The sequence below is a fragment of the Mesoplodon bidens genome (assembly GCF_964165515.1).
Source record: "Mesoplodon bidens genome assembly, chromosome: 4".
NCBI classification, from domain to species: domain Eukaryota; kingdom Metazoa; phylum Chordata; class Mammalia; order Artiodactyla; family Ziphiidae; genus Mesoplodon; species Mesoplodon bidens.
In genome coordinates this window covers 129977431-129993305 of record NC_138160.1, presented here as the reverse complement: position 1 = coordinate 129993305, position 15875 = coordinate 129977431, and the positions used below count along the sequence as shown (strand labels likewise).

Below are 15875 nucleotides of genomic sequence, written 5' to 3'. Positions count from 1 at the left end.
CCCTACTTGGCTACTTTTAATGGAACTACTTTTAAATTGCTGTTTACTCATTAAAACCATGTTCTTTGACCAGACTTAGGATTTGTATCACAAAGGCAAATTGGGAAATCACCTCACTAGTCAGCTGGAAAAGGCCTTCCATGAGTGGGAGAATCAGATGGAAGGTTTTGTGGTAAACCTGGCTATTTACTTTGCCACTGGAATAATAAAATATCATAAAATATGATAAATGAAATAAGAATAGTAATAAGCAGTACTCCTCTGAGTGAAGGACCTGTACTCCTGAGCAAAATTACTCAGGTGTATGTCATGGTATTAAATAGGTAATGGTCTCATCACAAGAAAAAACTGTATTTGTAACTATGTCAAGTGACGGATGTTAACTAAATTTATTGTGGTAGTCATTTCACAATATATACTTATACATATATCAAATTATGTTGTACACCTTTAATGCAATGTTATATGTCAATTATATCTCAATAAAACTGGAAAGAAGTACCAGTTATGCAAGCTGAATGCGTTCTAGAGATCTCTGTATGACATTGTGCTTATAGTTAACAATACTGTACTATAACCTCTAAAAATTCAAGAGGGTAAAATCTCATATTACCTGTTCTTACCACAGTATTAAAAAAGGAAAGGAAAAAAAGGATAGTTGCAGTCCAAGTAAGGTCAGACTCTAAAAACTGTGATAACTTCGAGCATTTTTTTTTAGGAAAATATGATTAGTTTTCAACATTATCTTTTGTGAACTATGTAATGTCACATAAACACAACTTTCCTCAAAACTTAAATTTGAAATGGTATTATGTATTTATCTAAATGAACATTAAATTTTAAAAGGATTACAAAAATGATAGGTAATCAGACATGGAGAAATTACTCCATTTTCGATTCTCATTTGGGCTTCCTCATAAGTCAAGGAAGACTCCTTTGGGTACTAGAATCTCTTCAGTTCTCTAATACTTGCTACTCTTCGCCAAAGAAAGCCTGTAGTTCTCAGGCCCAGACCCTTTTAGCAAGCAATAGATTTGATCCAGATTTTAAGAAAATATTTTCCATTGACTGGTTTTTACGGTAACCTCTGATTTATGACAAGCAATAATGGTTTTCTTTTTAAAGTACCAATATAAAGTTGCCTGTGAAAAATATTTTAAATTTAAAAAATAAACCAATTTAAAGGAAAATATCCATTAAATAATGACATAAATCATATACTATACTATTGTATAGGTAGTGGCTGAATATTAAAAAAAATTGTAAAGGCGGTGTGAGAATGCCTGAAGTTTAGGAAATCCAGGTGTGGTGGAAAAAAGGGCATTTGATCAGGAGCCTCAAGATCTGTGTGTGCTATCCAGTCCCTCCCCACTCAACCCGGTGCCACTCACTCCTAAGCCTGACAATGGACTTTCCCACAATAGACTATACGAGGACTAGACGAGGTGGTTTTTCCAGTCCGTATCAGTTTTGACAATTTATGACTCCATATTTACAATTTTCATCTATCAAGTATATAATCAAAGCTATTACAAGTTATGTAAAGAACGGGTTAAAATTCTAAATAATGTAACTGAAGTTTGTCCTGTAAAAGTCAACACTGAAATACAGAGTGGAGTGTGCTTTTCCTACAAAGTATGTCTCCTTTCTTTGCTCCAAAAACCTACTACTGTTTTGGTTTATAGCTTAAGTTGCAGCCCAAACACTTAGTGATCATTGAAGCTTCCATTTATGGAGTACCTAATATGAGCACCACATAAGGAATTTCATAAAGTATATATCTACCCTACACATTATATCATAATTAAATCCAGGGTGGTGCAGGATGTGGATTTTGCCCTGTCCAACTTTTGTGTGATTGCCTTTTACTGATCTAGAAAGCCTCGTTGGTACCTCTTGAGGGTGTGGTAAACTTCAATTTATCTTGTCTTTTGTTTCAGGGAACAGTGAAGGTTTCTTCAACATCAATGCCCTACTAGGCATCATAACTCTAGCACAGACACTTGATCAGGCAAATCATGCCCAGTATACTCTGACAGTGAAGGCAGAAGATCAAGGCTCCCCACAATGGCATGACCTGGCTACAGTGATCATTCATGTCTACCCCTCAGACAGCAGTGCCCCCATCTTTTCAAACTCCGAGTACTTTGTAGAGATCCCTGAATCAATCCCTGTTGGTTCCCCAATCCTCCTTATCTCAGCTACAAGCTTCTCAGAAGTTACCTATGAGTTAAGAGAGGGAAACAAGAATGGTGTATTTTCCATGAACTCATATTCTGGACTCATTTCTACCCAGAAGAACTTGGACCATGAGAAAATTTCATCTTACCAGCTGAAAATCCGCGGCAGCAATATGGCGGGTGCGTTTACTGATGTCATGGTTCTTGTTTATATCATTGACGAAAATGACAATGCTCCCATGTTCTCAAAGTTGACTTTTGTGGGCCAAATTAGTGAAGCAGCTGCACTGAACAGCATGATAGTGGATGAAAACAACAACCCCCTTGTGATCCGTGCCTCTGACAGTGACAAAGAAGCTAATTCCTTGTTAGTCTATAAAATTTTGGAGCCAGAAGCTCTGAAGTTTTTAAAAATCGATCCCAGCATGGGAACCCTAACCACTGTATTAGAGATGGATTATGAGAGCATGCCCTCTTTCCAATTCAACATCTATGTCCATGACCAAGGAAGCCCTGTCTTATTTGCACCCACGGCTGCCCAGGTCATAATCAATGTCAGAAATATAAATGACTGTCCCCCCAGGTTCTCAGACCAGATATATGAAGTAGCAGTACTGAAGCCCATCCACCGGGGTATGGAGCTCCTCGTGGTGCAGGCCAGTGACGATGACTCAGAAGTCAATTATAGCATCAAAACTGGCAATGCTGATGAAGCTGTTGCCATCCATCCCATTACTGGTCGCATATCTGTGTTGAATCCTGCTTTGCTGGGACTCGCTCGGGAGCTCATCATCAAGGCTTCTGATGGCCTGTATCAAGATACTGCACTAGTAAAAATTTCTTTGACACAAGCCCTTAACACAAGCTTACAGTTTGACCGGGATGTCTACAGGGCAACAGTGAAGGAGAATTTGCTGGACAGAAAGGCACTGGTGATTCTTGGTGCCCAGGGCAATTGTTTGAATGACACCCTATCTTACTTTCTCTTGAATGGCACAGATATGTTTCATATGGTCAAATCCGTAGGCGTGTTGCAGACAAGAGGTGTGGCATTTGACAGAGAACAGCAGGACACTCATGAGGTGGCGGTGGAATTGAGGGACAGTCGGACACCTCAGCGGGTAGCTCAGGCTCTGGTCCAAGTCTCTGTTGAGGATGTCAATGACAATAGCCCTGAATTTAAACATCTGCCCTACCACACAATCATCCAAGATGGCACAGAGCCAGGGGACGTCCTCTTTCAGGTATCTGCCACTGACCAGGACTTGGGGGTGAATGGTGCTGTCACATATGCATTTGCAGAAGATTACAGATATTTTCGACTCGACCCCTATCTTGGGGACATATCATTAAAGAAACCCTTTGATTATCAAGCTCTAAATAAGTATCACCTCAAAGTCATTGCTCGAGATGGAGGAACCCCATCCCTCCAGACTGAGGAAGAGGTACTTGTCATTGTGAGAAATAAATCCAACCCGCTGTTTCAGAGTCCTTACTACAAAGTGAGAGTGCCTGAAAATATCACACTCTATACCCCAATTCTCCACACCCAGGCCCGGAGTCCAGAGGGGCTCCGGCTCATCTACAACATCGTGGAGGAAGAGCCCTTGATGCTGTTCACCACTGACTTTAAGACTGGTGTCCTTACAGTGACAGGCCCTTTGGACTATGAGTCTAAGACCAAACATGTGTTCACAGTCAGAGCCACAGACACAGCTCTGGGGTCATTTTCTGAAGCCACGGTAGAAGTCCTGGTGGAGGACGTCAATGATAATCCCCCCACTTTCTCTCAATTGGTCTACACCACTTCAATCTCAGAAGGTTTGCCTGCTCAGACTCCTGTGATCCAACTGTTGGCTTCTGACCAGGATTCAGGGCAGAACTGTGATGTGTCTTACCAGATTGTAGAGGATGGCTCGGATGTTTCCAAATTCTTCCAGATCAATGGGAGCACGGGGGAGATGTCCACAGTTCAAGAGCTGGATTATGAAGCCCAACAACACTTTAATGTGAAGGTCAGGGCCATGGATAGAGGAGATCCCCCACTAACTGGTGAAACCCTTGTGGTTGTCAATGTGTCTGACATCAATGACAACCCCCCAGAGTTCAGGCAACCTCAGTATGAAGCCAATGTCAGTGAGCTAGCAACCTGTGGACACCTGGTTCTCAAAGTCCAAGCTCTTGACCCTGACAGCAGGGACACTTCCCGCCTGGAGTACCTGATTCTTTCTGGCAACCAGGACAGGCACTTCTCCATTAACAGTTCATCGGGAATAATTTCTATGTTCAACCTTTGCAAAAAGCACTTGTACTCTTCTTACAATCTGAAGGTAGGTGCTTCTGATGGGGTCTTCCGAGCAACTGTGCCTGTGTATATCAATACTACAAATGTCAACAAGTACAGCCCAGAGTTCCAGCAGCAGGTTTATGAGGCAGAATTAGCTGAGAATGCAAAGGTGGGAACCAAGGTGATTGAGTTGTTAGCCATAGACAAAGATAGTGGTCCCTATGGCACTGTAGATTATACCATCATCAATAAACTAGCAGGTGAGAAGTTCTCCATAAACCCCAGTGGCCAGATCACCACTCTGCAGAAATTGGATCGGGAAAATTCCACAGAAAGAGTCATTGCTATTAAGGTCATGGCTCAGGATGGAGGAGGACGAGTGGCCTTCTGCACTGTGAAGATCATTCTCACGGATGAAAATGACAACCCCCCACGGTTCAAAGCATCTGAATACACTGTATCCATTCAATCCAACGTCAGTAAAGACTCCCCAGTCATCCAGGTGCTGGCCTATGATGCAGACGAAGGTCAGAATGCAGATGTCACCTACTCAGTGGACTCAGTGGAGGACCTGGAAGAAGAGGTCATTGAAGTCAACCCAACCACTGGTGTTGTCAAGGTGAAAGAGAGCCTGGTGGGATTGGAAAATCGGGCCTTTGACTTAAAAATCAAAGCCCAAGATGGGGGCCCTCCTCACTGGAACTCTCTCATGCTGTTACGACTTCAGGTGGTTCCTAATGAAGTATCCTTGCCCAAATTTTCTGAACCTCTATATACTTTTTCTGCATCAGAGGACCTTCCAGAAGGGTCTGAAATTGGTTCTGTTAAAGCAGTGGCAGCCCAAGATCCAGTCATCTATAGTTTAGTGCAGGGCACCACACCAGAGAGCAACAAGGATGGCATCTTTTCCTTGGACCAAGACACAGGGGTTCTAAAGGTGAGGAAGGCCATGGATTATGAGTCCACCAAATGGTACCAGATTGATTTGATGGCACATTGCCCCCATAATGACACTTACTTGGGTTCCTTGGTCTCTGTCAACATCCAAGTGAAGGACGTCAATGACAATAGGCCTGTATTTGAGGCTGATCCATATAAGGCTGTTCTCACTGAAAATATGCCAGTGGGGACTTCAGTCATTCAAGTGACTGCGAATGATCAGGACACTGGGAATGATGGCCAGGTAAGCTATAGGCTGCCAGTGGACCCTGGCAGCAATATCCATGAGCTCTTCGCCATTGACAGTGAAACTGGCTGGATCACCACACTCCAGGAACTTGACTGTGAGACCAGCCAGATCTACCAGTTTTATGTGGTGGCCTATGACCATGGCCGGACCATCCAGCTATCTTCTCAGGTCCTGGTTGAAGTCTCCATTACAGATGAGAACGACAATGCCCCCCGATTTGCTTCTGAAGACTACAGAGGATCTGTGGTTGAGAACAGCGAACCTGGTGAACCTGTGGCCACTCTTAAAACTTTGGATGCTGATATCTCTGAGCAGAACAGACAGGTCACCTGCTATATCACAGGTAAGTACACCTATCTTGGAACAGAGGCACTGGGGTGCATTGAAAAAAGTCCAATAAGAGGTTCCCTAAGATGTGGCTCTGCCACTCATTAGCAATGTGACCTTGGGTAAATCACTTAACCTCCCAAGACCTCAACTGCTCCATCTGTAGACTTGGCATGCCTGTTCTCATTCAACTCACAGGGATGCTGGTAAGATCTAACTTGAAAAAGCTTTGAGAGCCCCCAGTACATTGCAAAGTGCATTGTAAAGAGGATTTCTTATTACCTTAGATGGAGTAGATAGACTAGAAGTGAGATTCTGCAACTGTTCTCAGTTAGCTTCTGGGAGACAGAGAGGGAATCAACAGTTGTGTGGTCCATGAAAACTCTGTGAGGTGACTGTCCTTGTAGAGTAGTATTCTGCCTAGGGCAAGTTGTGGATACTAGAAAACGCTGCCTAGTCAACCATAGGACCTAAGTGTTGGAGCAAAAACACTTTCTTGGATATGATTCCAGCCCAATCCCCTCATTTCATACATGGGAGAACCAAAGCCCAGATAGGGGAAGAAACTCAACCAAGGTCACACTCCAAGCTTGCATCAGGGCTGGGATTAAAACCATACCCTACAAACTGCTTTCCCCAGTGGATACGTATTGTAAACCTACATTTCCCCAATCTCTGCCCAGTGGCTAAATGAGCCAATCAGTGGCTAAAAGAGAGTTTCTTTACTTCTCAGTGTCCCTTTCCCCATCTCCCAGGTACCATGTCATTCCATTCCCATAGTCATGGTTTCTTCTGCTACCACAGCTGTCTGGTGGAGAGTTAATGAGCCTAAAGTTCCAACCAAGAATCATAGACTCCTGGAGACAGATCCTGGATCAGAGCTGTTTGAAATATGGAGTCTTAGTGAAATAGAATCTTGTCATTTTATAATATCAGACTCTTAAAAACACAAAAGTCTTAAAAATCTCTGAATAATAGAATAAGAAATGTCAATATATCATCAACTCTTGGAACAGTTTAATCTGAGGACTCTGGCATCTTAGAATCTCAAAAATCCATCTCTCCTCTCAGTGATTGGTATCAAGGAAAGATAACTCAGAAGCAAATCTAGCGATCCATCTGAACCTCCACTTAGCCTGTGTCCAGTCATAAAATAAAGCCTCAGAGAGTGTATGTATGTATGTATGTATGTATGTATGTATTTATTTATTTTTGGCTGCATTGGGTCTTCGTTGCTCCGTGCGGGCTTTCTCTAGTTGCGGCGAGTGGGGACTACTCTTCATTGTGGTGCACGGGCTTCAGTAGTTGTGGCACATGGGCTCAGTAGTTACGGCGCACGGGCTTAGTTGCTCCACAGCATGTGGGATCTTCCTGAACCAGGGCTTAAACCCATGTCCCCTGCATTGGCAAGCGGATTCTTAACCACTGCGCCACCAAGGAAGCCCCCGCAGAGAGTTTTTACTGATCACTTCCCACCCCTCCACTGTTGAACAGATACTAGATACTAGAAGGTTCTTTTCTAGAATTGCAATCTGCTTCCATTTAACTTCCTCCGATGCCTTCCAATGCACAAAAATAAAAAACCTGCCCTTCAGCCACATATTTTGGAGCAGTGTTTCTTGCAGTGATAATTCCATTTAATGGAGGCCTTTGAAGTTGGTAGAGGCTTCATAACGCCAGATAAACTGACTCGTTGCAGAATTATGGGTCCTTAGCTAAGGGAGGAAATTTTTGCCTTTCCCAACAATCCTAAAAAAGAGTGTCAGGTGGGCAGCCACATAGGGCACAAAGCCTGGTTTGTTCCTGTTGCTTGGATTCAGGAAACTCTGTCCCATCTTTTTAGAGGGAGACCCCCTGGGCCAGTTTGGCATCAGCCAAGTTGGGGATGAGTGGAGGATTTTCTCGAGGAAGACCCTGGACCGTGAGCACATGGCCAAGTACTTGCTCCGAATCACAGCTTCCGATGGCAAGTTCCAGGCTTCAGTCCTCGTGGAGATCTTTGTCCTGGACATCAATGATAACAGCCCACAGTGCTCAGAGGTGAGAGCCTGGTGAGGGTGGGGGAGGAGTAGAGGCAAGGAAGCTGGAGTGAAGGGCAAGAGGAAGGAGAAGGACTCAGGGTACCATCTCTGGGACTGGACATCATTGACCACACTTGCCCTTGCTTCTCCTTGGCTGGCCTCAGACTAGTGCCCTAGGCAAGGGCGATTCTAGGTGATTCCTCCTGCCCCCTCCAAAGGGATGTCACCAAGCTCTTTAGGACCCATGGTCCATACCTCTTCCTCTACACTCCATAAAAATATCCTTTTCTCTGCACAACATATCCAGAAGTAAAGTAAATTCTTCATTCTCCAAACAGCCTGCTATGCCCAGTGGGAAAGCCCCTCCACTGCTCAGCTTGTTAGCATGGCTCATTGTTATCAAATACATCCAAAGAGACCTTCCCCCGAGACACCCCACACCACTCGCCATGCCTATATGGGCCTATCCCTACATATGAATAGGTTATACAGAGCAACAGAGACCCTACTCCAGGTTATATGTATAAACAAACATGCAGACAGGGCAGTTACACTTTCGATAAGGGAGATTTTCCTGAGGACTTCACGTAATTCAACACTAAATTTCCCAAGGAAAATGTTGAGTGGTGTGTGTGTGTGAGTGTGTGCACGCATGCACATGTGTAAGGAGAGGAACTGCATTCTTAGAGGGCATAAATCAACAACCACTGTCATGTAGCATTGCTTTTAAACATATTTTTTTAAACACAGTAAATAATTTTTAACTTTGGGGAGATTTGCATTACTTCAAAGTTTGCAGATAAAGTTAAACTATTAACATTTAAATTTTATAACATCAAATTAGCATAATTCAAATCTATATAAAATCCAGCTATTCGGTATATATACATAAATGCAAACTTGTACGTAGGTACTCACACACATGCATAGTCAAAGGATCATGTACAACTCTCTATAAATATGCAAATACCTATATATATATATATACACAAAGATACACATAAGCATACACCTACATACCCACAACATTCATCCATAAATATACCCATCCATATACACAAATGTACATCTATAACTCACACATACTTACATATGCATGTGAATATATATATACTTCAATTCTTCATACTTTGTCCACACACATATATACGGACACACACAAAAATCATATATCCTATCACCTTTTCTTCCACTGTCTTCCACGCTCCAACCTCATAGAAGCAGAGTAGAAAAAGAGAACCTGGGTTATCAAGTGGGGTGCATGGAAAAAAGTCTTTGCAGGATCCAAGATGACCACTTTTTGGGTGGTCTCAGAAGGGCAGCCTTTTGGGGGAGAATGGTAGCCACACCTTCCTCTTCTTTCCCCTCAGCATCCTGCCAACCAGCCTGCACCCTCCCCATGCTGGAAGAGGCTGGGGCCAAGTTCACCCTGGCCTTCTCAGAGGTGGTCAATAGCATCACCAGAGCCAGGGAAAGAAGGCCTGGGGGCTGTCTCCACACAGCCCCCCAGGCACAAAGCCCCCACCTGGAGCACGTACAGGTGTCCATGTTCACTCACACCATGCAGTGGGGGGACCGGTTTGCTTGGAAGTTATGCCCAGAGCCAGTAGCTGGAAGAGCACTGGGTTCTCAGGGAACTCCAGCCTCTCCCCTGTGCCACCCCTTCTGCAATGTGGCCCCTGTGGAGTAACAGATTGCAGCAGGTCCTTCTAGCCTTGAGTGTGAGCTTTCAGATGATGGAAATTCTCTCTCATTCTTTGCTTTCCTGACTATGTCTCTTGTCATCATTCTCCTTGTTTTTAATCTCCATTTTCCTTGCACGTTCCATCTTATTCTGTTCTCCTCCCTCCCTGTCTCTGCTTCTCTCCCCTACCCCCTTCCATCTCTGCTCTCTAATCTCTCTCTCTGCTTCTGTCTCCCTCTCTGTCACTCTGCCTCTCTCTGAATCTCAGCGCATCTCCTATAATCCCCCTCTTCTTTGTCTTCTATCTCCAGCTTCTCTACACTGGCAAAGTCAGTGAAGATGTACCTCTAGGACACTTCATTTTGAAAGTTTCGGCAACAGACTTGGACGCCGATACCAATGCTCAGATTACATATTCACTGCATGGTCCTGGGGCAGATGAATTTAAGCTGGATCCTCATACAGGTAGGTTTCCTGAGCTGCAGGATCAAGCATGGAACTTATACACTGAATAACCAGGGCCCAGTACCCAGGCTCCTTAGAAAAGAAACAGGAATTTACTTATCCATCCATCCATCCGCTCAGCAAACATATATTGGCACTGTGTGTCGAGCATTCACTAGATGCTAAGGACATAAACTGATAAGACAAGATCTAGGTCTTTACAATCTAGCGGGAAAGGCAGTCAATGAATCAGTGGTTTGACACGTGCTAAGAAAAAATGAAGGATGCTAGGGGAGGTTTGACAGGAGGACTTAAATTTGGGATCAGGGTTAAGTAAAACTTCTCTGAGGAAATGTAGCCGGGGGTAAGGGAGTGGTAGGGATGGATATTCAAGGCAGAAGGAGATTTTATACGAGGACCTTGTTTTGGGAAAGAGCACGCACATCTGAGGAACTGAGAGACAGCCAGAAATTGGTGCACAGAAGGGGGGGAGGGAGAGAGAGCAAAGGATGAGGCCCTCTGAGCAGGAGGGCCAAATCCCACCTTTAGAGCCATTAAAGGATTCAAGCAGGTGAGAGTCATGGTCAAAGACATGATCTCAAGATTGTATGCTGCAGATTGAGATAAAATCTCATAGTGTTGTTGCAAGGATCCCAACAAATAAAGAATATAGAAATCTAGCCCAGGTCTGGCACATAATAAGAATTCCGTAGATATGGTTTCCATTGTCAATTATTATCAGTTAGGGGACAAAGCGGAGAGTGGGAAACAGAGAGCCCAGCAGAGTAGACCGCGAATACTTGGGAGAGGTTGGCCTGTGAGCATCTGGTGGAGAAGACAGGGTAGAGACTGCTTCCTTTAGAAAAGGAGGGATCCCTGTCCTGCTGCTATAAGGAAGGGTGTGGAGCCGGACAGCACAGAAGGCCCAGATGACAGAGAGCCAGCTGCTGACACTTGACTTGGAATCAGTAGCTCAAAGGATGCCTTGGAGATTCCTGAGCAGGGAGATGGCAGGTGAGAGCTGGTATCCCAGAAAGCTGTCTGGATAGAAGGAGACAGCATTGGGACTTCCCTGGTGGCGCAGTGGTTAAGAATCCACCTGCCAATGCAGGTGACACGGGTTCGAGCCTTGGTCCGGGAAGATCACACATGCCACGGAGCAACTAAGCCCGTGCGCCACAACTACTGAGCCTGAGCTCTAGAGCCTCCGAGTCACAACTACTGAAGCCCACGCACCTAGAGCCCGTGCTCCGCAACAAGAGAAGCCACTGCAGTGAGAAGCCCATGCACCGCAATAAAGAGTAGCCCCTGCTCGACGCAACTAGAGAAAGCCCGCGCGCAGCAACGGAGACCCAACGCAGCCATAAATAAATAGATAATAAATAAATAAATAAAATAAAATAAATAAAAAGGAGACAGCATTACCCTTTCTGACCCCAGCATGGGTATGCTGAGTCACCCAAGTAGGTGACCTAATCTCTGTTGCTGTTTGTCCAGCTGCAGGATGATCGGTGGGGTCTTAAAAAAAAAAAAACTCGGCGGTTTTTCTGAGTATGGAAATAATACATGCTCATTATTCAAAAATTCAAACCACGTAGGCATGTATTATACGGAAATTGGAAAGTCTTCATGATAACCAGCCTCTCCCTCAAAGATAAGCACTCTTGGTACATATTCTATCAGACCGGTTTTCCGCGCATCCCCCAAATCTCTATGTAGCATACTACATTGTGACTTTTTTCTCATAGCAATATCTTGGCGCTATTAACAAGGTAGTACATAAAGCTCTATCATAATTCCTTTTCTGTTGCATAGTATTTTACTATATGGCTAAATGATAATATATTTAACCAGTACCTTTTGAAAGACAGGATATTTTCAGTACGTTGCTATTTATAAAGAATGCTGCAGAGAATATCTCTATATGTATACTTTATCCTTGGGTTGATTATTCTATAGGATACATTCCTAGAAGTAAAACTGCAGGCCAAAGGATAAACCCATTTTATGCGCTGTTAGAAATTGCCTAACTGGCCTTTTAAAATGTTGTGCCTCTTTGTAGCTTGTTGGTGTGGATCTTAAATTGGGGATGTGGTGGTGGAATGTGACTAGGGAGGTGAGCAGGTGTGAGAAGCTACAAGACTGAACCCCTTTCCTAACCATTTGTACACAGGACTGACCCCTTTTCTCTGTGACAGCACACTGCATGGCTGGGTTTGTCTCACATAGACATCAGGAAGTCACATGCTGGGGTCATGGCCCCCAGAGAAAGCTCACTTGCTGTCCTTTCTCCGGCCAGGGGAGCTGACCACACTCACAGCCTTAGACCGAGAGAAGAAGGATGCGTACAGCCTTGTTGCCAAGGCGACGGATGGAGGCGGCCAATCGTGCCAGGCAGATGTGACCCTTCACGTGGAGGATGTGAATGACAACGCCCCCCGGTTCTTCCCCAGCCACTGTGCTGTGGCAGTCTTCGACAACACCACAGTGAAGACCCCTGTTGCGGTGGTATTGGCCCGGGACCCAGACCAAGGTGAGAAAGGGTAGGATTGGAGGCCATTTGCTTACAGGGTCACCCTGGGCAAGGGTCTGGCTTTCTGTGTGTTGCTCTGAGACTGGCAATACCTCACTCCTGAGCCTACAGACATGTACAAGTAGAAAATGTCCACAAACTGCATACCTAAGTGCTAGGTATGAAAGATTTTGGCAATGTTTCAAAGCTGGTATGGGGCATTTCAGCCTCATTGTTTCTCACTGCCACTTAGACCCGGAGCCCTTTCAATCCAACCATTTAACCTCAAGAACATTTGAATACAAACATTTAATGTGAAATACACCAATCAGAATTATTCAACTCTGATTAACTGGCCACAAGAAAGAAACTTAGGGCAAAAACTCCATTAAGTCTATCAAATTCTTGGATCAATTTTCTAGTCAATGAAGTGGAATATTTTACATTTTATTTTGCATTTTAATTTTAATGACATTGTTTTCATTAGGGTTAATTCTTTTCCTTTTACTATTTACAAGGCAAATTGGATTCATCCAGGAGTCTTCATTCCATATTACACCAATTATAGCTTCTGACATCATGAAGTGTTTCATTGTGGAGATCTCTATATCTATAGATATATGTATATATATATACATGTTTATATATATATATATATATATATATATATATACACATCCAATTTTCTTGAATTAAATTTTATAATTTAGGTGGGGTAAAAAAATACCCTCAGGGTCAAAGTTGCCAGAGGAACATAGGATATGACAATGATGAAGATGATGATGGTGATAAAAGAGGGATCAAAACACCCTGCTTTGTTTGACACCAACAGAGTAAATTTAAGACTTCTTAGAGGAAGTGAGTTTTAGCTTGGCATTGAGGAAGGTGAGAGATTTTGGAGGAATGCAGGGGTCCTAGGTAGGGCAAATAGCAGTGCAAAGGCATCTAACATCTAAGGCCCTGCAAATGCTCAATTAGCCAGTGCTTGCACACCTCCAGGGACAGGAAGCTCCCTACTTCCTAGGCAGCCCCTTCCTTCCATGGTACCTCAGATAATTATCAAGTGTTACCTTTTTGGAGCAGACATCTGTCAATCACGGTCCTGCCCTCTGCAGCCACACAGATCTCCCAGACCCTCGCCCATGATAGCCCTTCAGACACTAGGAGGCGGTGACTATCTGCTCCAGCCTCAAGGTTCCCTTTCTGGGTAGAAGGGCCCTAGTTTCTTCAATCTCGTGTTTCCAATCCCACCTCTCTTCTAGGATTCGTCCTCTGGCCTTGCACCAATTAACCATTAACACTTCAAAGCTGTTATTATTATTCTAACCCAAATATTCCACCTCAATATTCCAAATGTAGCCTGACCAGCACCTCTCTCTCTCTCCAGAAAATTCATACATGGGAGAATGTGCATGGTATGCACATTTATTTCATGTAAGTTCAATGAAAGGGCTGTGTGTCCCCACATGTGTATAAGACTCAATCCCTATAGGCTCAGAGCCTGTGCTTTTCCCACTGGGTAAGGCTCTCATGGCTGAGCACTAAATGTTGGTGTTCTTCAGACCCTATGGTCCCTACAATGAGCCAACTGCTTCATCTGGTCCACAACCAAAGGAAATAATAGCACCTGAGTTAGAGCTGGAAAAACACTACATGCTTTGATTTACTAAGAACATTCCGTGGGTGTGTATGTTTTTTTTTTGTTTGTTTGTTTTGGTTTATTTTGACATAATTATAGACTCATAGGAAGTTGCAAAAATAGTACTGAGAGGCCCAGCACCCTTCACCCAGCTTCCCCCAATGGCAGCATCTGCAGTATGATATCAAAGCCAGGAAACTGGCCCTGGGGCATTACTGGTAATTGGACTCCAGTCTTATTCAGATTTCACAGTTTCTATATGCACGCATTTGAATATGTATGCAAACACCACCACAATCAAGATACAGGATTGTTCTATCACAACCAAAGAACTCACTATGGGTGCTTTTGATCTTGCACAATTTTTATTTTGTGAGCTGACACTGGACCCTAACCTCCACATAAACAGCTTCAGATGTCCTTAAGGGTTTGCAAAACGCTCCCCTTCATAAGAACCTTTCTATGAGGCCTTGAACCCCACCCTAGTCAAGAACCCTCACATGAGAGAGTCTCACTGCTAACAGCCTAAGCATGTTAGCCTTTATGGGAATCCTGCCGGCCAGGCCCTCCTCTGGCTGAAAGCTCTGCGGCAGGCAGGGCCAGAGGAGGGTCCCTCTGTATGAATCACACGCTCTGTCTCTCCCGCCAGGCACCAATGCCCAGGTGGTTTACTCTCTCATGGACTCTGCCGAAGGCCGCTTTTCCATCGAGGCCACCACGGGCGTGATCCGCCTGGAGAAGCCACTGCGGGTCAGGCCACAGGCAGCACTGGAGCTCACCGTCCGTGCCTCTGACCTGGGCACCCCAATACCGCTGTCCACGCTGGGCACCGTCACCATCTCCGTGGTGGGCCTGGATGACTACCTGCCCGTGTTCCTGAACACCGAGCACATTGTGCAGGTGCCCGAGGACACCCAGCGTGGCACAGAGGTTCTGCGGCTGGCCACCCTCACTCGCCCGGGTGCTGAGAAGACCAGCTACCGCGTGGTCAGCGGGAACGAGCAGGGGCGGTTCCACCTGGATGCCCGCACAGGTGAGGGAGCACCCCCCTACACACACACACACACACACACACACACAGAGTCTTGGGGAACACTGGAATCCTCGCATACCATAGCCCCTCCCCAGCATCCTTCAGCCCCTTCTTCACTCTCCATCTCTCCAGGTACCAAGTCCCTTCTTGCAGCATGGGGCCGGCTTATATGGAAACATCCCTTATTCCACTACATCCCCACCAAAGACTCTGTTGAGGACTCTCTCCTCGAGTTTGCAGCTTCATAGTCCTGGCTCACACCCAGCCCCAGGGGGCTGAAGCCACCCTCCATCCTTGGCTGCCGAGGCACGAAGCACTTGCTAGAATCTGGGGCTTAAGCAGCCCAAGGCAAGGCTGCCTGCTTCCCTCCTAAAGCCTTCCCGAAACAGCCAGGGACCCCCGAATTTTCCCTTAGAGAGAGAACTAAGAAACCGGCTCTCTTCTATCTTCCTAGCCACAGAAGGATCTAAGTCAGACTCCCAGAATCCCATGGAAGGGAGGATTCAGAGGCTGCTCAGGTCCGACCAGGCTCCATGTGGATTCCTCACCACAACACCTC

At 44.9% G+C, this 15875-nt stretch overlaps 1 protein-coding gene across 1 annotated transcript in view; it reads left to right on the top strand.

Annotated features, from left to right (window-relative positions):
- The window catches only part of FAT2 (FAT atypical cadherin 2), a gene marked incomplete at both ends in the record, with an annotated part of 67501 nt that overhangs the window by 20259 nt on the left and 31367 nt on the right, over positions 1 to 15875 (top strand). Inside the window, 5 exons of the mRNA XM_081231622.1 lie at positions 1941 to 5999; positions 7827 to 8023; positions 10000 to 10153; positions 12432 to 12665; positions 14933 to 15316. Coding sequence (XP_081087748.1) covers positions 1941 to 5999; positions 7827 to 8023; positions 10000 to 10153; positions 12432 to 12665; positions 14933 to 15316 — 5028 coding nt within the window. The remainder of the gene's footprint in view (positions 1 to 1940; positions 6000 to 7826; positions 8024 to 9999; positions 10154 to 12431; positions 12666 to 14932; positions 15317 to 15875) is intronic.